Source organism: Silurus meridionalis, chromosome 8 (assembly GCF_014805685.1).
Source record: "Silurus meridionalis isolate SWU-2019-XX chromosome 8, ASM1480568v1, whole genome shotgun sequence".
Lineage (NCBI taxonomy): Eukaryota > Metazoa > Chordata > Actinopteri > Siluriformes > Siluridae > Silurus > Silurus meridionalis.
Genome location: NC_060891.1, coordinates 21,332,373 through 21,357,575, shown reverse-complemented (window position 1 = coordinate 21,357,575; position 25,203 = coordinate 21,332,373). Strand labels below are relative to the sequence as shown.

Here is a 25,203-nt window from a genome sequence, read left to right as displayed (position 1 = left end):
GTTCAAAATATTGCCTTGAGAGTAATTAAAAAAAAAAGATTGTTTCAGGCTTTTATTACTGGACTGCTGAGAGGAAGCAGGTGGTCTGTTTCAATCAATCACAGAAGCATTTTTAATGGTGAATTGTAAGAGATGTGTGACTGGTTTAATACTATACTATACTTTAATGCTAAATATGCTAGGTGGATTCTTCTCAGCAAATAAAGTGCGATTTCTTTCTCTCTCTGAAAAAAAGAAATTGGCTTTTTATGAGGGAATTTTAGAAGAATATTAAATATAAGTCTAATAGCAGATAAACCATGTGTCTTTTCCGTTCTGCAATGACTCCATTCTCAAAGACCTCACACATGTGAATGAGCTCATCTAAATTTTTTCCCCCTTTACAGTGAAAGAGCAGACGGCAGCATAGCGGTACTTGCCGCCAGAGGTGTCAGGGACTCATGGGGGAAATGTAACATGATCCTCGTACAATTCTGCATAAATAACCTATAAAAAAAATTGTCCACCTGACCCTCCTTCTGAGACCCCGCTAAACAAAAAGAAGCATGAATTAAACACTATACATCGTTCCGCTGAATAGCCCTGGGGGGCCAAAGCTGGTTAGTGTGCCACATGGTGCATCATTGGCACTGGGGGATTTGGCACCAATAAAAGTCACCTGGTAAAATATAACATGTGCAATGACACTGAACATGGGCATAAAATGCATTATTTTTAACTAGCCACATTGGATGAATTTAGCACTACTGAATCCCCCAAATGCAGACTGAAAGGGTCCTCAAAGAGCACATAAAATTCAACCGGCGAAGATATAGACATAACTAGAAATGACAAAACAATAAGAGCACACACACAAACACACCCACTATGCACTAAATTCACTCTATTGAATCAGGCTGGATGAAACAGCTGTGGTAGCACAGTGTTTAAAGCTTGGCCAATGCAAACGCCACCTCACAGCACAGTCTATGCAAGCCAAAGCTGCCTCGATTTGCTCTCTCGTCTCATATCCCCTCGGACCTGCACAGATCAGCTACTATATTCACACGGCACTGGGAGAAAAACACGACTCGGTCCAAAATCTTCAAAAGTGCAGTGTTGAGTTTCCGTGAAGGCATTTGACAAATGTGAAAACAAAGACGTTCGGTAGGTTCGACCTCTTTATCCTTTTAGCCTTTTCTGAGCTTGCTCTGTCAATATTTTGAAGCCTAATATTTGACCGAGCTGCAGAGAGCGAGAAATTGGGATTATTTTTGTAAGCTGTTCAAAGGACAGAAAGCCAATGATCTCAAGTCGCCTTTTTCTTTCGAGGTCAAAATATCAGTGGAGCACTACCGAAAACAACGCAAAAGCCTACTGTAGCACATAGTAAGACAAACTGTGCAGCAAGAACATAGACAGACATAGACCCAGCAATATATATATTAGTAAAGCAAACCACACTCTTAAAAAAATAATATAAAGCAGAATAGTAACTTATTAAAAATATATGGAAGTTTTACCATTTTCTACCCCATTTTCTCCCAATGCATCATTTGCTAATTCATATACACTAGTTAAATCCCCCTGTAAGACCCAACCCAGGTGGGTGAAGCATAACATGCATTTTCCAAGACATGGCATGACTACAAAGAATTTTTAAACTGCTGCTCGATTTGCATAACATAGCAGCTAAACACACAAAGAGTAAACTTCAACATACATGAGCTCAACCGCCAAGCTGCCACTGCTGGGCTCTTGAGCAAGGCCCTTGACCATCAATTACTCAGCTGTAAAACTGAGGTAATTGTACGTCAATCGTCCCTTCGCCAAATGTCGTAAATGTAAATGTCACAGACCCTATGATTGGCAGATGATTAGTCTTTTTACATGCGTACATGCCAACCCAAATGATATGATAGATAAAGGCCTAGAGGCAATATTGTAGACAGGAGACAGTTTTATATTCGTTTATATAGTTTTCAATGTTGTATTTATTTTCCTTGGTCTGATCTGTAAACGGCTTGTATAATGTTTAAATTCAATGATGCAAACGGTTTTTAAATCTCCTTGCATCAAAATAAAAATTAAGGTGTCTCATATATTCAGAAAGATAGTGATGATTAAGGAAAAAGTTCTCAAACCTTCACATTTTTTGCTTTATATATGTGGGCACACTGATTTTTACACACACACACACACACACACACACACACACACACACACACACACACACACACACACACACACACACACACACACACACACACACAGGGATTTCACCTTGACCCTAACTCCCACAACTCTATCTTTATGAGTCATCACAATAAATGAAGCAGACTCCCTCAGATCAGCAATGATTATGCATTGCTGAGTGATCTAAGCTTCAATAGAGGCTATTTCAGGACCTTGCCCACACTAAAAAGACAGAGTGCAATGAGGACAGGAGTGCAGACATGGAGCCTGTGTTGTGGTTGCACTATACATCAAACTAGGAAATGCCTGTCATCTGGATGATCCGTACACTGTAGCTGAGGGCAGAGGAGTAAAACAAGCACCCGAAGAGCTATAAGAAACCTCTAAATGTGTGTGTTAGCCGAGCTGAGACATGATGATGATGAGTGGAGCATGCTGGGGATTGAAGAAGTCAAACAGCTGTAATTAGAAACTGAGCCAGAGATCGGGGACTTGTGAGAAGTCAATTTAGTCTAATCGACATATGCACAACAGATTCCTCGCTAACACGAGTGCACTTAAATCTCTTCTCAGTCATGTCTCCTCAGGCAGCCAGCGCTTTGCATTCCAGCTTATCCAATTAACACAGTTGGCAAACTCTTAACGTAATGACGCATCATGGGAATAGTATTAGCATCCAGTGTAAACAGTTACAAACTAAATTACAGTAGCAATTTGGGCTGTAAACAAATTCCTATGGCTTTGGATCAGCTTTGGAATCTCTTTAGCTCCGCACGCTATACAGAAGGCTTCATTAGGTTGGAAATGTGCGGCAAGGCATTTCAGAAATGTCACGTTCTGGAACAGAAATGTTTCAGAGAGCTGATGATTATCGCAATGATGAAGTGCTCAAACCTGGCAAGAGATTCAATAGACCATTTTTTGGAAGCTGTTATTAAAAGTATCCATCATTACACAGAAGCAATGATGGGCAATGGCTCAGATTGGAATCAGTGCTTATTGGAACAATATTTTGTTAACTGGGTTGGTTCATAAGCTTCATTTGCCATGTAGCTCAAAGTGAAGCTCACTGCATTTTTCTGAAGGATGGCTTTAATGTTACTAAACTACATTAAACACTGCTGGGACTGTTAAATTCTTTGTCTCATATGATGTGCCACATACTGTATGTGGTTAAGCTCAGTGGTAAAGACACTGGGTTACTGATCAATAGGTCGGGGGTTCAAACACCGGTATATCCAAGCTACCATTCTTGAGGCCTTGGAGAAAGGCCCTTAACTCTCTGGGCTCTAGGGGTGCTGTATCATTGCTGAGTTAGGGTTACCTATAAACTTAATTGGCCATTATATTTGGCGGATTATAATAACACTGCAATAGAGGGTTAGCCAACCAAGCTCCAGCACCAACAAGCTGCCACTGTTGGTTCCTTGTGCAAGGCCATTGCATTCTGGCCCCAACTTCCTAACACTTCAATTAGTAAAGAAAGTCATTGTAATTGTGTTCAATTGTATATATAATAAATAAAGGGTATATATTATATTTTATTCAAATAAATGCTTCATTAGGTTTACTGGCAGAGCTATTTTTTTATTTTGTATTTTGTGTATTTGTCTTTATGTGGCGAGAACACTTACTAGTCCTTAGCCTTGTGTTTTTGTTTTCTATGATTGTTCTATGTAGCACCAGGGTTCAGGAGGAACGTTGTTTCATTTCACTGTGTAATGCATCAGCTATACATCAAACTAGGAAATGCCTGTCATCTGGATGATCCGTACACTGTAGCTGAGGGCAGAGGAGTAAAACAAGCACCCGAAGAGCTATAAGAAACCTCTAAATGTGTGTGTTAGCCGAGCTGAGACATGATGATGATGAGTGGAGCATGCTGGGGATTGAAGAAGTCAAACAGCTGTAATTAGAAACTGAGCCAGAGATCGGGGACTTGTGAGAAGTCAATTTAGTCTAATCGACATATGCACAACAGATTCCTCGCTAACACGAGTGCACTTAAATCTCTTCTCAGTCATGTCTCCTCAGGCAGCCAGCGCTTTGCATTCCAGCTTATCCAATTAACACAGTTGGCAAACTCTTAACGTAATGACGCATCATGGGAATAGTATTAGCATCCAGTGTAAACAGTTACAAACTAAATTACAGTAGCAATTTGGGCTGTAAACAAATTCCTATGGCTTTGGATCAGCTTTGGAATCTCTTTAGCTCCGTACGCTATACAGAAGGCTTCATTAGGTTGGAAATGTGCGGCAAGGCATTTCAGAAATGTCACGTTCTGGAACAGAAATGTTTCAGAGAGCTGATGATTATCGCAATGATGAAGTGCTCAAACCTGGCAAGAGATTCAATAGACCATTTTTTGGAAGCTGTTATTAAAAGTATCCATCATTACACAGAAGCAATGATGGGCAATGGCTCAGATTGGAATCAGTGCTTATTGGAACAATATTTTGTTAACTGGGTTGGTTCATAAGCTTCATTTGCCATGTAGCTCAAAGTGAAGCTCACTGCATTTTTCTGAAGGATGGCTTTAATGTTACTAAACTACATTAAACACTGCTGGGACTGTTAAATTCTTTGTCTCATATGATGTGCCACATACTGTATGTGGTTAAGCTCAGTGGTAAAGACACTGGGTTACTGATCAATAGGTTGGGGGTTCAAACACCGGTATATCCAAGCTACCATTCTTGAGGCCTTGGAGAAAGGCCCTTAACTCTCTGGGCTCTAGGGGTGCTGTATCATTGCTGAGTTAGGGTTACCTATAAACTTAATTGGCCATTATATTTGGCGGATTATAATAACACTGCAATAGAGGGTTAGCCAACCAAGCTCCAGCACCAACAAGCTGCCACTGTTGGTTCCTTGTGCAAGGCCATTGCATTCTGGCCCCAACTTCCTAACACTTCAATTAGTAAAGAAAGTCATTGTAATTGTGTTAAATTGTATATATAATAAATAAAGGGTATATATTATATTTTATTCAAATAAATGCTTCATTAGGTTTACTGGCAGAGCTATTTTTTTATTTTGTATTTTGTGTATTTGTCTTTATGTGGCGAGAACACTTACTAGTCCTTAGCCTTGTGTTTTTTGTTTTCTATGATTGTTCTATGTAGCACCAGGGTTCAGGAGGAACGTTGTTTCATTTCACTGTGTAATGCATCAGCTATATATGGTTGAAATTACAATAAAAGCGTCTTGACTTGACATTAACCGTTTCGAATCAGAAATCAACAGGAAACCTGTCCTGTAAAGATATCGCAGTAACATTACATGGTCTAACTAGGGACAGTTGAATATGAATAAATATACGAATTAACAAAAGGATAACATAATGGAGCATACAGGGAGTGCAGAATTATTAGGCAAATGAGTATTTTGACCACATCATCCTCGTTATGCATGTTGTCTTACTCCAAGCTGTATAGGCTGGAAAGCCTACTACCAATTAAGCATATTAGGTGATGTGCATCTCTGTAATGAGAAGGGGTGTGGTCTAATGACATCAACACCCTATATCAGGTGTGCATAATTATTAGGCAACTTCCTTTCCTTTGGCAAATGGGTCAAAAGAAGGACTTGACAGGCTCAGAAAAGTCAAAAATAGTGAGATATATTGCAGAGGGATGCAGCAGTCTTAAAATAGCCAAGCTTCTGAAGCGTGATCATCGAACAATCAAGCGTTTCATTCAAAATAGTCGACAGGGTCGCAAGAAGCGTGTGGAAAACCAAGGCGCAAAATAACTGCCCGTGAACTGAGAAAAGTCAAGCGTGCAGCTGCCAAGATGCCACTTGCCACCAGTTTGGCCATATTTCAGAGCTGCAACATCACTGAGTGCCCAAAAGCACAAGGTGTGCAATACTCAGAGACATGGCCAAGGTAAGAAAGGCAGAAAGTCGACCACCACTGAACAAGACACACAAGCTGAAACGCCAAGACTGGGCCAAGAAATATCTCAAGACTGATTTTTCTAAGGTTTTATGGACTGATGAAATGAGAGTGAGTCTTGATGGGCCAGATGGATGGGCCCGTGGCTGGATTGGTAAAGGGCAGAGAGCTCCAGTCCGACTCAGACGCCAGCAAGGTGGAGGTGGAGTACTGGTTTGGGCTGGTATCATCAAAGATGAGCTTGTGGGGCCTTTTCGGGTTGAGGATGGAGTCAAGCTGAACTCCCAGTCCTACTGCCAGTTTCTGGAAGACACCTTCTTCAAGCAGTGGTACAGGAAGAAGTCTGCATCCTTCAAGAAAACATGATTTTCATGCAGGACAATGCTCCATCACACACGCCCAAGTACTCCACAGCGTGGCTGGCAAGAAAGGGTATAAAAGAAGAAAATCTAATGATATGGCCTCCTTGTTCACCTGATCTGAACCCCATTGAGAACCTGTGGTCCATCATCAAATGTGCGATTTACAAGGAGGGAAAACAGTACACCTCTCTGAACAGTGTCTGGGAGGCTGTGGTTGCTGCTGCACGCAATGTTGATGGTGAACAGATCAAAACACTGACAGAATCCATGGATGGCAGGCTTTTGAGTGTCCTTGCAAAGAAAGGTGGCTATATTGGTCACTGATTTGTTTTTGTTTGGTTTTTGAATGTCAGAAATGTATATTTGTGAATGTTGAGATGTTATATTGGTTTCACTGGTAAAAATAAATAATTGAAATGGGTATGAATTTGTTTTTGTTGTTGCCTAATAATTATGCACAGTAATAGTCACCTGCACACACAGATATCCCCCTAAAATAGCTAAAACTAAAAACTACTTCCAAAAATATTCAGCTTTGATATTAATGAGTTTTTTGTGTTCATTGAGAACATGGTTGTTGTTCAAATTAAATCCTCAAATAAAATTAATCCTCAAAAATACAACTTGCCTAATAATTCTGCACTCCCTGTAGAACTTATGAATTGATGTTTTGAAAAGTGGACCTCATTAAAAAACGAAACGTTGACCATGCATCAGGAGTAAACCAATCCTAAGGAAATCATTCCACCATGGTATTGCTTTATATCATATAATTGTTTTTGTTCATACACAAATATTCTCTACTGAGGCATTCTTAGGTTCATTTCTGAAACTTCTCAAAAGCATCAAGCACAACATCAGGCTTAGGAAAGCTACCTTTGTCTAACCCCACTCAGTGTGTCTTGCTAATTGCATTTTACACACTGACTTCCCATCATGAAAAGACCCATAAAGAAGTCAATAAAAAGATCAGATGCAACCGTTTAAAGCGTGAAACCTCAGAAATCGTTTATCTTCTCCGTGTCATGTCCGTACAACCCCTCCACCCCTCCTCCTAAACCCCCTACGTAGCGTCCTGGTATAGCCTCTGTTCCTAGAATGACACGGATTTACAGTCAGTATTAAGGAAGGGAACATCTGCAAGCACTTGTGTTCAAGGCACACACAGGGATGATCTAGTACAGAGCCGGAGCCAAAACACCAGAACGGACGCCTTGTTTGTGTGTGATCAATGCAGCCAGTGTTATGAACGATCGGCGGCAGACTGTCTATGCTGACTAACATATCTTTTGAATTGCGCGTCGAGTCTGACTTCTAGCTGTCAGCTTTGTTTTACTGAGGACAGTGACTCGGGGTTCTGTTAAAACGCTTAAATCAGAAATTCTCACAACGTCGAGCCAAAGCTAAAAAACAAGCTGCAAACAATCACACATACTCTGCGCTAAAATACATTTACGAGCCTACGATCATCTATTATTCAAGAATGAAGGAGCTGACCGGCTGAAAAGTTATGCTGGTCGTTTTCAGCTCTGAATTACAGTAAGCCAGTAGTTGAAGACTTATGTGCATATTATATTGTCTAATTTGGACAAGGTTAGATTTATCGAAATCTGAATGTGTATCATCAGCATGTTTGAATTAAACGATGGCTTACTTGGATAAATTGGCCAAAAACATTCCTATCCTTTGGCTAATCTGGGTATTGAACCATTTATTTCTCATATAAGCAAACAAAAGAATTATTAAAGTTTCCCAATTAGCATGCAATTTCATCCTGGCATTAAATAAAGAAAAAGATACATGGTTCAAGATTCACCCATCTGCTCTCAAGGAATATAAACCAGGCAAGAATAGCACACATTAAAAGCCAATAACATTTTGATTGCCTTCAAATTGCTGGCTATTCCAGTCGAGTCTTTCTTGAAACAGTTCGTGAACTCGGCACACTTCCTGCCTCTGCAGGCACCGCTTGGATAATAGCGTGTTTTTATTCACTCTAATATTCCGGCGCTACAAAACCCAGCCACTGGTTCTCAGACATAAAAAAACAAGTTACCTCCTTCCATTGCATGGCAGAAAGACAGACCACAAAACCCTAGACACGAGCCAGATGGTCTCCCACAGTATATGGTAAGAGCGAAGCAATGACTCGAAAGAACTCGCCATGAGAGTGGCGTCCAAATCTTACTGCCTTCTGATGAAAGAGATATGAAAGCTGTTCCAGCATCTGAGGCAAAGCAGGACTTCTGATGAAATATACTCCGGTTCTCTCTTAAGACTTTGCAGCTCATTGTAGGATTCTTGGCGGTTTTTAGGAAAGAGTGAATACATTTGGATTGGAATTTCAGACAGCCTTTATCTGAAATAGTCACTTAAACTGAAAACTCATTTCTGATTACATGCATCCATGCATTCCCAGCATTCCTGCAAGGTCAATAACTGTAGCTCTATGTGCGAGTTCAAAATCCATCTTAAATCACTAATATATCAGTACTTCGAATCAATACATGATGTTGAATTATGCAAAAATATTTATTTTGTAATAAAACTCTGAGATAACTTAGTTTAAACGTCCTTCATTGAGAACAGTTTTGTCCATTACTCCCAATCAATGCAGCGGAGCTTTAATCCTTCATCCTATTCAGGACCTCTTACCTCCACATTTCAATAGTCTGCTTAAATAACAGCTTCAAAAAATGCCTAATGCTGCAGTTGCCATTGTGCTCACCATCTCAGCCATAACATCTCAGCAAATAGGTTCAAGCAACTTCATCATAGTGCATTCTGGAATTTTGAGTCCAACATTATGTCCTTGTGACAATGTTAGTACAAGATACTAGGATGTGCACCAGAAGCTTCAGTGGTTAAGGCACCGGGTTACTAATCGGAAGGTTCAAGCCCCGGTATCGCCAAGCTGCCACTCTTGGGCCCTTGAGCAAGGCCCTTAACCCTCTGTGCTCCAGGGGCGCCGTATCATGGCCGACCCTGCGCTCTGACCCCAGCTTCTGACCAAGCTGGAATATGCGAAAAAACAAAATTTCACAGGACTGTAATGTATATGTGACAAATAAAGGCTCTTCTATTCTGTACCCCAGTACACATCCCCTAACTCTTTCAAAAAAAGCAAACAGCATAAAAAAATTAATTTGCACCAAGTCACCTAATCACGCTACAAAACCTTCGATGCAAACGCATGTAATGTTTGCCAGGGTGGAGTTTTCAATTAAGAGATGCTTTCAATTCATACCTCATGGGCTGAGTGCGAAGCGCTGTTTTCAGATCCTCGACCACTTTATTCCTCATCGCCATCTCCTCCTCGTCAAACGCAAAAAGAGTCTGCATCTGGAAAAGATACGACCGAACAAACTATTCATCACTTCGTTTTACTTTCAAAATATGCAGTACAAAACTGTGCACAATAAATAAACATGATAAATAAAGTTATTTACTCTGAAGCAAGCCTATCACATTTGCATGTAAAAGTTAACGATTCTTTAAACTTTGCATAATGTTTTTGGGATGAATTCCTTTCATGGCAATGATTGTGCAGACCTCAAAACACAAAGTGATCAAGATTTGGAAAAGCTAAGTTGTGGTTGAACATGTGATAGAAAGGTGTTATTGCAACATTAATATTAAAGCCTATTAGAGGACAATATGCAAATTAGAGTTTGCATATTGTCCAAAGGACAAAGGAACCAAAGGAATTAGAATTTGTTTACTTATGTAACCCACTTACACTGATCAAGAATAACATTATTGCCCCTAATCAGGCATTACATTATGACCACCTGCCTAATATTGTGTTGGCCCCCTTTTGCTGCGAAAAAAAAAAGTCCTAATCCGTCGAGCAATAACAGCATTAACATCTTCAACAATTTAAATAACAGCTTTTTGCATCAATAAGCCTTGGCCGCCAATGACCCTGTCACCGGTTCACCACTGTTCCTTCCTTGGACCACTTTTGCAGACTGGAAACACCACCACAAAAGAGCTGCATATTTAGAGATGACACAGTCGTCTAGCCGACACAGTCGTCTAGCCGTCGCACAGTCGTCTAGCCGTCGCACAAATCAAACTCTCTCAAATCCTTAAGCTCGCCCATTTTTCCTGCTTCTAACACATCAACTTTGAGGATTAAATGTTCACTTGCTGCCTGATATTTCCCACCCACTAACAGGGGCCATGATAAAGAAATATTCAGTGTTATTCACTTTACTGCTCACAATGTTATAATGTCAATGTTAGGCCTGATCGGTGTATATAATCTGAATTTCCATCAACATTTAATAGACCGATCAAATTTTGCAACTCATTCATTAATATGGAAGTATATGCATAACGCACAAATTAAGCATCAAAATAGAGCGAGTGCATTTTTTAAATCCCTTGCCCGAGATGTATAATGGCATTTAGTCACAGAGCCTGAATATAACAAGGTGATCATGAGCCCTGATTATAAAAGAATGCTTGCAGCTGAGCATCAAGTCTGTTATGTATAGCATCCAAGTGCAGTTGTGCATATTAAATTTGGCCACGGCTTCTGTTCAGCTTCTGTATTGCCTTCCTCCATCATCTGTGGACTCACGCCATCCAGAAATGTTTCACAAATGCGCATTCTAACTACACACTAAATCCATTTTACAAAGGCTGTTTAATATCCTCCCTGCATTACTCCTTAAAAAAAAAAAGGCCTTAATCTCGGCCAAGATACCAAAAGTAAAAGACTTATGTTGGCTCTCTTGGTCAAAGGATGTGTTGAGAGTCATGCATGATAGGCTGGCACTGCTTTTATACTGAGACATAGATCATGTTTATGGGAAAACTAAATAGCTGATATGGCACCAGGGTCCTCTTATTCATGTTCAACCAGATCTAGGCTGTTGTCCTGCCGTGGGGCTGCGCAGATGTTTCTGCCATAACAACCATTGGACGGATCTCGACTGTCCTTGTCCAGATGGCTCGTGGATCGCTGGCACAGCTGCAAAGCCCCAGGCTCAGCTCCCTAAATGGATATGTATGTCCGAAATGGCTGGCAGTAGGATGCGGAAGTCCAGAAAACGGATTATCGGCTAAAGTCGAGGTCTGCCCTGTAGGCTAAATGTGCACTTTCTGAAAAAAATTCGGATTGACGACTCGTGTTCAAGATCAGGGTCCTTATCTAGTCGGCTTCTCTGAGAACGTGGGTGGGTCCCTTCCTTATAAAAATAGGAAAAATGTGAATACATAAACTAAACTTGAATTCCATGCAAACAGAGTGCTAAACTTGGCAGGTGTCGCATAAACTTTAACAGTTCAGCTTTATTAAATAACCGGAATGTGCTAACATGCATGAACAAACTAAAGAATTAACAAGCTGTGGCTTGGCTCATTTCTAGCAAAGCAGTTACGCTTGCTACAAATCCATGAATCTAAGAAGAATTATATTGTATAGGCATTCTGTGAATGAAGACCAAAGCAACAATTTCATCCTGGAGTCCTGGCCCGAGCTGCTGCACTCTAAATTCTTTGATTTGCAGCAGCGCCAATGTGGAAAGGATACCTATAAGTCTGACGTGAATGGAAAGGGTCCGTAGGGTTCCTATTTAGAGCGTGACCACATCAGTCTTGACAGTGTGTTCTGCATGGCTGCTGGGAGCCAGTGTGCAACTTCACTGGGCCAAGCAGACGCTGGGAAAATGAGCGTATTCAATAATTCAGCTACCCAGAGCGATCCCATGAGCACACCGCACACATCCGCTCCAAGCCATGAAGTCATAGCACAACCTCCTCACACACACACTGTACAATTCTTGCAATGTGTGGCCTTTGAATGGCATTTTAGAACAGGTAAAACTGAACAGCAATAAAAATATAGAAGATAGAACCTAGGCTAGAGTCACACCTGTAGTCACTTTGTACCTTGCATGATTTTATAGTAAGCTCCTGCCTTTTATAGAATTTATTTATTTTTTTATTAAGTTTTTATTTTTGCCATTCTTATCAAATTGTCTTCAATCTTTTTTTTTTTTTAGGTGCAACAGCACCACCACAGGACATACACAAACAAACAAAAGATTAAGATAACAAAGCTGGTGCTGATTTCTTTGCCGCCCATACTGTAGATCACAGCAGCACATCGGGGGAAGTTGTGACAGGTGATTACACAGAGAAAAAAAACTCTCCGATTGTGCATTAATGCAGGTATTGTTCATACAGTCCATGGTTCAGATAGATCCATAATAAGCCATCAGCAAAGACTGAAACAAGGGCACAAGAGTAATCTTTTAAACTATACAAATGCATCAAAAGAGAAAAATTTTGCGGCATTTAGCAGATGCTCTTCTCCAAAGCGACATACGTGAACTAAATATTAGTATGTTAACTGAATACATTTTTAGGCAGCAACAAACATTTCAAATGTAAGAAAATTCAAATATATTCTGAATTCAGATCATTGATATCAGTAGCTAATAAGGTGAGAATAAGTATTCTTCATTTAAAGTTCTATGCAAAAGTCCAAATGACAAATTTGTAATTTATTTTCGTTTTGGAAGGAAATAAACACAACCACTGCAGTAACTTATTTATAATTAATAACCAGTTTCAGCTAGTATTAATGTACATTTATATTTGATTACATAAAAAAAAAAAAAAAAAACTATAGCATGGGCAAAATCTGAACGCCCAATTGCAAATTTCAGAGCTTAATTAACTTTATAGGCCTTTATCTGAGAGGAAAAAGATTGATTGCTCCAAAATCAGCAAAAAAATAAATAAAACAAGCAACCCTTTAACTCTCATTAACTACATTAACTGTGTTTGGACAGAAACAGGAAGCCAGAAATGGGTCTATAATTAGAAAGGTCATTAATCACAGTGAGCTCCAAGACACATGGGCAGAGATAAGCAGCATGTGTGGTAATGATTAAAGGAAACACGATAATAGATCTGATGAGGTACTATATGTAGTCTCGAACCTAAAACCCATCAAGGAAGTGTGCTGTTTATGAGCTTATTGTTTTTCCAGACCTAGCCAGTAAACACAAACATCTGCGAAATGAATAGTCCTTTAAACTGCAAGGAGCATCTTGTGCCTGCAAATCAGATTTTTTTAAAGACCACTGAATAAAGACATTAATGAGTAGAAACCTGACAGCAAATCCAAATTTAAATGTTTTCTAAAATTGTTAATTAAAACAACTGTTTATTTTAATATATTTTCTTGCTTTTTCTGTTGTTGATCATGAGAAATGTGTAATGTGACTTTTAGTGTCCTTATACTTCAATGGCAGCTTAGTATCGCTTAAAAATAAATACTTGTAATTCATTCATTGTCCTGTCTTTGAAATTTAGATCTGAGATGGGCAGATTTGGGATTTGCATTCGCTTGATTGTTTCTAGAACATTAAAACAAAGTCAAACTAAACACTGATGAGTCCGAAATCTGAGTCTGAAAACTGCTTAATGTCTGACAGGTCAGTGAATCAGGACAGACAGAAAAAACAGATCTAGAATAAAGATTGCACTTGTGGCTTGTAATCATAAAAATCATCTAAAACATGTACTTACAGCAGCCATGGAGTTGATGCGATCTATGTAGTAGTCGGGCCAGCTGGTAGCGAGCTTGTTGGGATCCTCTTGCTCCTAAACGAACACGAAAAAAACTCTGCTTTAGTACAACACCAAATATGTTCACTTTGGTATTGGAAAACTGGTACAGGCTTCGAAAGCAACCCCAGAAATCATATCCAATGTGTGCTTCAGATCTTTTAAGAAAGAGATGAAAAAGAAGCAGAATCAGGATAATTCTACATGACACACATTTGGGAGTTGTGAATGTAAACACTAAAAGAAACGATAGCTACGCTAACAAATTAGCATGATTAATGCATGTGAGGACCATGAGGTAGTAATATGAATGCTAGTAAAAATCATGTTGGATGCACAAAAACAGACTGTTACTTGTAACCCGATTCGATCATGTGGAACCAAAGTACACATATGAATTAACTAAATTCAATGAGCTCCTCATCCCAGTGTAGACACAAACAGTACAGTTTCTGAAGCACAGGTGGCTCACTGACTACATACAGCCCACTGCCTTGTTTTATTAAGACAATGCAAAATGTAATATTAAAACAAGCCGTATTACACTCCTGGGAATAAGATTAAGGGCCTCTATCAATCCTGGTTCAATTCATGAGCTTGCTATCAGACCCTTGATGGGCTGCATTAGGTATAACATAACAAAATAATAACTAATCTCAAAAAAAAAAAAGAAAAAAAGAAATTGGACAATTTCTTACACTCGTACATTATTTTTTGTGTGTAAATTTATCATCAAACTTTTTTATGATTACCATGATACTGTGCAATAAGACTATATAAGTGAATTCTCTTGTTCCATAGCTTCGCCCCCAAACAGTTTGATGCCGCACACGAACCCGTTTTCACATTAAACATGAAAATAATATCTAGACTTGGTCGTCTTATAAAGATTCAGAAACTCAGAGGGTCCAGGAAACGACCTCGAAACAACCTATTCCGCTTTCAGAGTTATTTCTGTTAACTGACTGAACAGATGACAATGAGTTACATTACAGCCCCTCAAAGACTCATAAAAATGCTGATGTGGTTTAGGTTTATCACCTTTAATCTAAATGGACTTTTAATTTAAATGCAAGAACTTACCATATAATACAGATACATATAATACAGATTTGAGTCTTTTGTAATGGGAACAGTGTGGCATGGTATCATTTAATTTGTACTAAATGGAATTTCTCTAATTTAGTTCTGGCCAATTCGCAATTTACGTCTCCGCGAGCTTCCTCTGAGATACAGAAATCCAGCCAATGGCTTCTTTTATGGAAGTAACATTACATGGCGACCCAACTCACCAGAAGGAAAGTGCTATCCAACCTGCTCCACATACATGAACAAACAAACACTCCTGATTGGCTAGCGACACTGTGATTGACAGTAGAGAAAATAAGCCTCTCCTTTCACTCAAAATATCACTTCAAATATTCTCTCTTCAACTCCCGGCCACATGTGGAATCAAATTTTCTTCCTTGGACAAGAGAACTACCAGTATCGCGTCACTCAGGAATCCACTATAAAGACCTTTAATTTCCATTTCTCTCGCTCTGTCTCTTTCTGTTCTTAACTGCAAAGTAAACAAGGTGTCTATCAAATAAAATATATTCACTTTAGATATACCTGCTGTGTGAAGATGTTCAGTTCAGTAGTGAAGATTTCATTTGCAATGCTTGCTATATATGACTAGCTATATAGGCTACCTATGTGGCAGGATACAGGTTCAGGCATCGCTTGCACAAATTATTGAGGAGGAACTACAACTAAGAGAAGTGGTTATGTAAGATAAATGAAAGAATGTACAGTAGGAATCATTGTAGGGAATTGCTGTTTCACTTGCTTGTCTTAAAAAAATCAGCAGTGGCCAAAAAAACAAGTCAGTCAAAGTCAGTGGACAGTGACTTTTGGATAGTTAGAAAGGAGAACTCAAATGTAGCTTAGATCTGACCTTGTGTTGTCTGTCAGCACAATATAATTACACTGAATAGCAACTACTTGCACATGTATTAAAAATTCTTTACATTTCCATTAAGTTACGGCACTGAAGCTCAGCTTGTGTAGCAGTTCACTCAATCAGGGAGTGCTGTATCAGATTATAGACCCGGTCAGGTAAATTAGTGTATCAAATCAAATAGTAAAAGAAAATTCACATAGTACTAGAAATGAACATTTCTATCAAACAAGATGTTTTTTCCACTGTGATCACAGTCATTTTAACCTGTGAATTATGGGAGCATGCAAAAGAAGCGAAAGAGAATGAAAAGAAAATGAAAGTGAAAATCAGAAGAGGAGCAGCATGAGGAGGAGCTTGGGGAAGACGTAAATGATGAAAAAAATGTTCACATGAAAGAAGAAAGACATTAAAGGAAGAAAAAAAAGATATAAGAGCAAAGGAAGAAGAAGGAAGAGAATGTTGAGAGGGTGGAATGATAGCGATATGTAAAGTGATTGGCAGTGAAGAATAAGAAGATAGAGAAGGAAGAAAAGCAAAGAATGAACAGGAAAAGTGACATGACTAAACCTAGAACTCCTAATCATGATATAATGCAGTTTAGACTTTGGTGTTTTGTGTCATATTAATAATGCACCCAAACAACCATGAAATATCCATAATGCACTCTGACTTGATGTCATTCATTAGAGGAAGACAGTTCTGTAAAGTAGCAATATCCTAGAGTCGGTTGAGTTGGTTAGAGTTGGCTTGGTTACATGTTTAAAAGTATAAAGGTGATAAAGAGAGAGAAATAGAGAAAGATAGAAAGAACAAGAGAAGAAAAAAGACAAAAAGAAAGCTTGCTGAAAGTGTGCTCTTAATTGAACGCACTAAAAAGAATGGAAAACACACACACACACACACACACACACACACACACACACACACACACACACACACACACACACACACACACACACACACACACACACACACACACACACACAAAAAACAATCCTAAGTTCATTAACCAATAACAATGCAATTTTGCAATGAACACATCTATGTTTAGACTCTGGTCCTCTAACTAGGTTGTAACACTCATTGGTTGTTTTTAAAGCCAGCTGCGACACCAAATGGTGTTAGTTCATCACTATTCCCTTAGGGACATGCTCAACGATCTGATCACAAAGTGCACCGTCTCACAAAATAATCCATGCTGCGCACATCAGATGGCAATAAGTCAACAGCGGGCAGGCCATGTGACAGTCACCTCTGGTGCTAAGCATCACTCAAGCTGTGCACAAAATAAATTAGAATGCTACTGCAGTTTATCATGAAACCTCCCAGGTCTGGTCTACAGGGCCTTTACCTTCCATTCAGGTTGAACATGTTGTCAACTGAAAACATCTTACCTGCTGTAGATGTGCGTGACATCGAGGTGTACATAAAACACCAGCGCTAAGGAACTGGTTTCTGATTAAATACCAATAAAGTTTGTTTAATACGTTTATTTAATGAAGCTGCAAAAAAAAAAACAACAGTGTGTTCTCCACGTGATTAATGAAGAGAATGATGTCATTTAATCTTGAAATTGCACTTGCACCTGATAGGGTTACACACAATTGAGACTTTTGTGGAATGAATCATGGATAAGTAAGTGATGGGGCAACAAAAGTATTGGGACACCCAACTTTTCCAGTTTATGTGGTTCTTTCCCAAACTGTCACCACAAAGTTGATTAATATCCCCTTTATTTAAACTAGGAGACTCAAACCTGTTCCAGCATGACAATGCCCCTGTACAGAAAGTCAGCTCCATGAAGATATGCTTTACATGGTTTGGAGTGGAAGATCTTAAGTGGCCTGCAATAGAGCTCCGACCAGCATCCTAATGAACACCTTTAGGATGAATTGGGAGTGCTGACTGCACCCCAGGCCTCCTGTACCAAACTGTACATCAGTACCTGATTTTACTAACAGCCTTCTGACTGAATGAGCACAAACCACCACAATCGCACTACAAAATCTAGTGGAACGTCAAAAGAGCGGAGATTATTATAACAGCAAATGGGGATTAAATGTGGAATGTAATGTTCATAAAGCAAGTATAAAAACAAGGCCAGAGCTTCAAATAAAATTCAAGCTAGGACCATACTTTATTCTGTAGATTGGTTTCTCAGTTGGACTGACTCTAACCAGATTATTATCTTAACAACTATCTGGTATCTGTTCGTTTGCCGTCTAGAAAACGTTGCTCAGGGCAGCCTAATACAGAAGCGGCCTTTAGAAGGTGGTGCTTGGCTACTCTGGGAAAGATGAAGGAGGGATATATCTGTTTGGTTTAAAGTTAACACAGTAGTAAGCTGTTCCCCGTGTGCGTCAATATTTGTACTATTAAAGCACCCCGAGTGGAGGGAGGAATAATAAACATGACCTTAAGCTCATGGCCAGCACAGGCTTGCTATGCCTCTGGGCTGAAAACACGAACCCTTTATTATATATATATATATATATATATATATATATATATATATATATATATATATATATATATATATATATATACGTACAACACTTAATTGTGTCAACTATATTTATAGAAGGAGAATAGCATTAATTCCTGTGATATTTTCATATAAGTACCTGAGGAATTAACATTACATTAATAGTGCACCATTAAATTTTATTATAAGGAGATAATAGAGAAGGAAAAATTTAAATTGAGATGGGGGGGGTAAGAAAACTTCTTTACTTTGTATGCCTTCATTTTCTCTCATCTTCATCAAAAGAAAGAGAAGCAGGAGGAGGAAATATTGACTAAATGGATCAGGAAGATGAGGATGATGTGAAGAAGACGATAGTGAAAAATGAGAAGAAGGAGGAGCAGGAGAAAGATGAAAAGAATAAGAAGCAGTAGGAGCAACAGGAAGAAGCAAATGGGAAAGATGAGTTATGGGAAGAATGTGGAGAAAAGGGGTGGATGGGGAAAGTAAAAGAGTGAAAGAAGGGGTAAAGAAAGGGGGTGGATGGGGGCAGGAAAATCTCTGCCATTATGTAAAAATCTGTAAATAACTACTGTATAGATCACTTTGAATAATTTCACATAATACCCATAATGCACGCTGCTTGGCTCCACAGAGTAAGACAGTGCGCTAAAGTGGCGACTTCCTTCTGTCACCTGTGTTTGGGTTAGTGTTCCAGTGGCTTGGTGACATGTTTGTAAATCAGTTTTTTATACAGTACACTGTGATGGAAGAGAAGGTGACTGAGAAGTAGAAATAGAGAGGGAGAGAGGAAAAGGGAGAGTAAGAAAAGGCAGCAAAAAAAGTTGCCTGAAAGTGTGCTCAATCAAAAAATGCAGGAAAGAATTAAAAACCTGTGTTTACTCTGTTATATGTCCTCATTATGACCCTAACTGAACACAAACACACACAACACACACGCACGCACACAGTGCTCTTCCAGTGCATATGTGCTTTTTTATTTGAAGACACGTTTCTCTTTCTTACACATTTCTCCTCTTCATTCACATGGAATAAAATTCCACCCAGTTTCTTTTACAATGTGACCCCTGAGCATGTACACTCACTAAAGCATTTTACTGCCTTTCTGCTTTTTGTGGTTTCGTTTTCGACTCACGTAGACGTGCCTGAGATTGGGCTTCGGAGTGTTTGTGGAGATTTGGGAACATGCTGGCTGAGCTCAGTGACTCTTTCAGCAGAGCAGCTGTGCAAATGTGAACGTGACAACACAGCTGCCAAAACGCTAAAATACTGCAGGTACCAAAAAGAACATGTCCTTTCAATAAGCACAAGTACATCACTACTTATAGGAAAATAAACTATGGAGTTTTTTGAAAAGTCACCTATGAAGGTTTATGAACCTGGCATGTTGGCTTTCTGATTTGCAAATATAGTAGGTCAGTGGTTAGGGATGGACTTCTGATCAGAAGGTTGTGGTTACAGGGCCCAGCAACAAGAAACATACACATATACACACACCACACACACAGAAAAATGTGTGTGTATGTAATAATAATAATAAATAAATAAATAAATAAATATATTTTATATATATATATATATATATATATATATATATATATATATATATATATATATATATATATACACACACACACACACACACACACACACACACACACACACACACACACACACACACACACACACACACACATATATAGTACAGACCAAAAGTTTGGACACACCTTCTCATTCAAAGAGTTTTCTTTATTTTTATGACTATGAAAATTGTAGAGTCACACTGAAGGCATCAAGGGCTATTTGACCAAAAAGGAGAGTGATGGGGTGCTGCGCCAGATGACCTGGCCTCCACAGTCACCGGACCTGAACCCAATCGAGATGGTTTAGGGGTGAGCTGGACCGCAGAGTGAAGGCAAAGGGCCAACAAGTGCCAAGCATCTCGGGAACTCCTTCAAGACTGTTGGAAGACCATTTCAGGTGACTACCTCTTGAAGCTCATCAAGAGAATGCCAAGAGTGTGCAAAGCAGTAATCAAAGCAAAAGGTGGCTACTTTGAAGAACCTAGAATATGACATTTTCAGTTGTTTCACACTTTTTTGTTATGTATATAATTCCACGTGTTAATTCATAGCCCTTGATGCCTTCAGTGTGAATCTACAATTTTCATAGTCATGAAAATAAAGAAAACTCTTTGAATGAGAAGGTGTGTCCAAACTTTTGGTCTGTACTGTATATATACATATATATATATATATATATATATATATATACACATATATATATATATATATATATATATATATATATATATATATATATATATATATATATATATATATATATATATATACAGTACAGTGATTAATGCAGCACCCATCTGACAATTAAGCATAGCAAAAGGTCACTTTGGGTTCTTGATGATTTAATTAAATACAATTTTTACGCTGATACAAAAGTTTAAAGACAAGAGCTAAAATTGGGTTTTAGTTGTGTTTTTAAAATTACGTAAATCATCAAGACACCACACGGAACTTTTCCTGTTTCCACACGGATGGTTAATGAGGTGATACCGGGGAAACTGTAGGTCATCTTACTTTCATACGGATTACATAATTGGATGATAATTTAATGTGAATCAGTTAATTTAAAAGTATTCACTGAGATTCAGGTTGTTTAATTTATGTGTCTGTGAAGAGAGATGACAGAGAGAGAGAGACAGCAGATAGCACCCCTGTATTTCTTTATTTTACAAAAGCAGAGAATTTTGTTGTTATTAAGAGTATATACAAATAAAAGTAGATGCTTTACTATCAAGTTAATTTTGGCTTTATGAGGAAAAAATAAATGAAATGCCACAAAACGTGCCGGCGTATTTGTCGACTCCAGAGGCTTAATAGTGAACATCATGGCGGATTTTGGTGCTGAGACTTGGGGCATCAGTAAAGTGGAGTTTTATTATTGAGTATCTCAATAATAATAATCATAATTTTTTTTACTTACTGTACATGGGTTGTGTGCATCATTTTGTCTATAGTTACTCTTGCTATGTGCATGCTAACCATAAAAAAAATTGGTTATTATCAGGATTAAATAAATAATATGCTTTAAAATGTCTGTTATTAAATATTTTAAACTCTTCTGCTGAACCAGAGAAGCATGTAATTAAGCAGTAATTAACTCCATGCATAAGATTCATTAGCCTCATCATTTCCTTTAGAGAAGGAAAACACAATTTCACATTTTTTAAATTATGATTAATGATATTTCCACGTGACTAATGCTCAGTAAAAGTGCATCTACTTTTACTTTCTGGGGTGCGCGCTTATGGCTTTAACACAGAATGCTAATAATCAGAACTGAAAACATTTGGGAAACATGTTACTGATTATTCCTCTGGATTGATGACTTTGGTTAAGAATACAAAGAGACAGGATACAGCCAAACATTTCCTTTAGCAGATTCCAACATGGTATTTAGTGTGTGTCCAACCTGGATTGTGGTACACCAGACTGTATAAGTAGGTATAAATGTAAGCACTTAAGCTGCACAGTTGTTTATCATTGTGGGCTTGCTCTTATACAGTACGCTTCCACTAGAGTAGAGACCTGCATGAAACATTTTTCATTCACGCTCCCACAAGGTTCAGTCACGCTTCTGCTGATCCCGCAAACCAGAGGTACACTTAATGGACAAAGGTTTGTGGAAACATGACCATGAAGAATAAGTTCTCACTCTATTGACAAAAGCTAACAATAATGTGGAAAAGATACACGAGCTACAGTGTTATAAAAATAGAAACGTTTCATGGCATCGTAATCTGAACTCAAGATTTGTAAAGAACTGGTTCTGTTTCCCAAATTATATCTAAATACAAAGTCTAGATCAGGGGTCACCAACCTTTTTGAAACTGAGAGCTACTTCTTGGGAACCGATTAATGTAAAGGGCTACCAGTTTGATACACACAGTTTGATCTGAAATAACAAATTTGCTCAATTTACTTTTATTATATGTTGTTATTAATAATTAATGATATTCATCTATGTGAAGACACTGATCATGTTAATGATTTCTCACAATAATTATCAACAATGATTCAACAAAGTAGAAACAGCTATTTTTAGAAAAGGCCCGCAGGCACCACGTTGGTGATCCATGGTCTAGTGTTTAAACCATGGTAGCCCTGACCAGGCAGTTACTAAGGATGAAGGAATAAATGCTAATATTATAATAACGTGATAAACTTTGTCCCACAAGCTTCACACATACGTACAATAAAAGTAAAAACCTTAGTGGCATCTTTACTTTTAAAATTCTTCGTATTAATTCCAGCTTCTCTGTCCTTTTTTTTGGCTTACTAGCTGAGAAGCAACATGTTTTCAAAGCTCAACAGTATGATATAACCATAAATTCCTTTGCATATCCCACAGGCTAGAAAGACGCTGGTTATTTCCTTTCAGGAACAGCCTTGCAGAATCTTCTTGCTTAAATCATATTAGAACACATTTTTTTTGTCTTTTTCAGTGCCAGAGCAGTAATCAGCCATGTTTTTGAAGTCAGACAACCATCTTGCTAGGATCCGACATCTCAGCAGGCTATACTGTGCTTCATCCTCCAATTCCACTTCAGAGATCTGATTTCAGCTGCAGGAATCCAGCACAACGAAATGCTTTATCCAGGTCTGTATGCTTCCTTGTTTCTTGTTCATAAAGTTGCCGTTTCACCAAACTGCCATGCACCATTTTCTAATCCACTAAAAGAGGTGATTATTTTAATGCTACATGTCAGTAGAAATTTGGTGTAAACTGTGACATTCCTAACGAAAGCTCAAGCCTCTCTTAGCCTGTTTATCTCATTTTATCAAAACAACACAATACTTCTGCAGGATCCAAGCCAAGACAAGGATCATTTATAACTAGGGGGGAAAACACTTCTATAGGAAAGGCCACTATTTTAAAATGAAATGTTTTCCATTCATTTTCTGCTTTCTTTTCAATCTTGAGCTGACTAAATAAGAAAAAACACATGCTTTCAAGAAAAAAAAACCAACATCTTTCATTTTACTTTTACATCTTATAATGACACCCTAATACCCAAATGTCCAATTCAAATAAACTGCGAGTTCAAGACCTGCAAGCAAACACAAAGAGTGACTTGTGTGCCTCTGCTCACTTCAATCAAGGCAATCAAGTCGTTCAGAATGCATTACCGCAACCCGAAAAAGTGCACGAACCGTTTACAACAAGGTCTCGACCACAAGCACGCAAACATGCGCATGCAGCCAGTGCTGTTACACAACCGTCTGTCTGACAGCCAAGATATTCTCGTTGGAGCTGGAATGTGTACGAGGGTGTTTATTAAGGCTTTTATGGCTACTCTGTTATGGAGTTGTTATAGTGTCAGAGTGTGTCCTCTAACTATAATACTTTCTGTGCCACTACAGAATAACCTACCATAGAAAACATGGATTATAGTCTGGACTTGATTATACAGTTTCTATGGATAAGTGACCACAGCACAGTCAGAAATGGAACTTTTGAAAGGTGGCCAACATTTTCACAAACTGACAGCTGTGCTAAAAGAAAATGTGTCTGGTAACATAAGCACCAAATGAGCTTTTGGCATTTTACTGTCTATCTTGCTCTATATATGCTGTACTGCTAAATGCTTAATTCTGATTTGTCAGAATTAAAATAAATAAATAAATAAATAAATAAATAAATAAATAAATAAATATTAATATAAATATAAATATTAATAATCAGCACACCACAGACAACGGTCCTGACTACAGAGGGCATTTTAACAAACTTATCATTTTAATACCAACTAACACATGGCCTATATAAGGTCTGGTCCTCATAAAGGAATTATAAAAAAAAACATCATTTTTGATAAATGGACTGTGAGGACACATTTTAAAAAGAGTCTCCAGTGTCCAGTATTTTGGCCAATCCTGACATAAAGGTGTGATTTTAGTTTTGTATCCATGTACAAAAGTACCTCTACAATGAGTACCTCTAAGTGGTCTTCATAGCGATGAGGAAAAAAAATGCTGCTGTAATAAATAGAAGCAGAGGAACTTGTTTTATGAATTTTCCACAGCATTCATTTAAAATAACAGCACGCTCGGTCGTGTGTTTTGTTCCTAATATTTACATTTATAGCATTATGCAATAATCTTTGTGGCAGTGGCAGCATGATGGTGATGGGAATTAAGTTGGGAAATGGCCTTCTGATCAAAAGTCCAGCGTCTTGACCACTGAGCTACAACTTATACCAAAACAGTTATGTGGCTCTGGTTGTCCTGGATTAAAACTTATAACCTGCAGGTTTTATTTACATCTTTTACAACATCTGACAGATGAAATTGTGTATTTTTTTCTCTTTATTTGTATCTTACAGGGTTAAAATATTGGCTGAGTTATTATATGGCCATTATAAAACTAGTCATCTGATGGCTGTAAATTAAAATCCCAGAACTACCTCTACCAGATTACCAAACATTAGCCTTAACCTTTAACTTGTATCAGTTTCAAATATCAATCAAAAGCATCAATCAATTTGCATCAGAACAACTTTACATTTAGCGGTCAAACAGAACAGTCTGACATCTGGAATGGCGTCCGAGTGAAACTCCGAAATGGCATAACAGGGATATTCCTGTCACTACGCATGACTTTGTAGCATGAAACAAGGGCTTCGAATTTTGTTCTCTCTTCTTAACCACTTTCCAGTAAGTAT

General features: G+C 38.4%; 1 protein-coding gene across 1 annotated transcript in view; it reads right to left on the bottom strand.

The window, feature by feature from the left end:
* The window catches only part of daam2 (dishevelled associated activator of morphogenesis 2), a 106,056-nt gene that overhangs the window by 31,401 nt on the left and 49,452 nt on the right, over positions 1-25,203 (bottom strand). Inside the window, 2 exon segments of the mRNA XM_046855164.1 lie at positions 9,686-9,780; positions 13,990-14,064. Coding sequence (XP_046711120.1) covers positions 9,686-9,780; positions 13,990-14,064 — 170 coding nt within the window.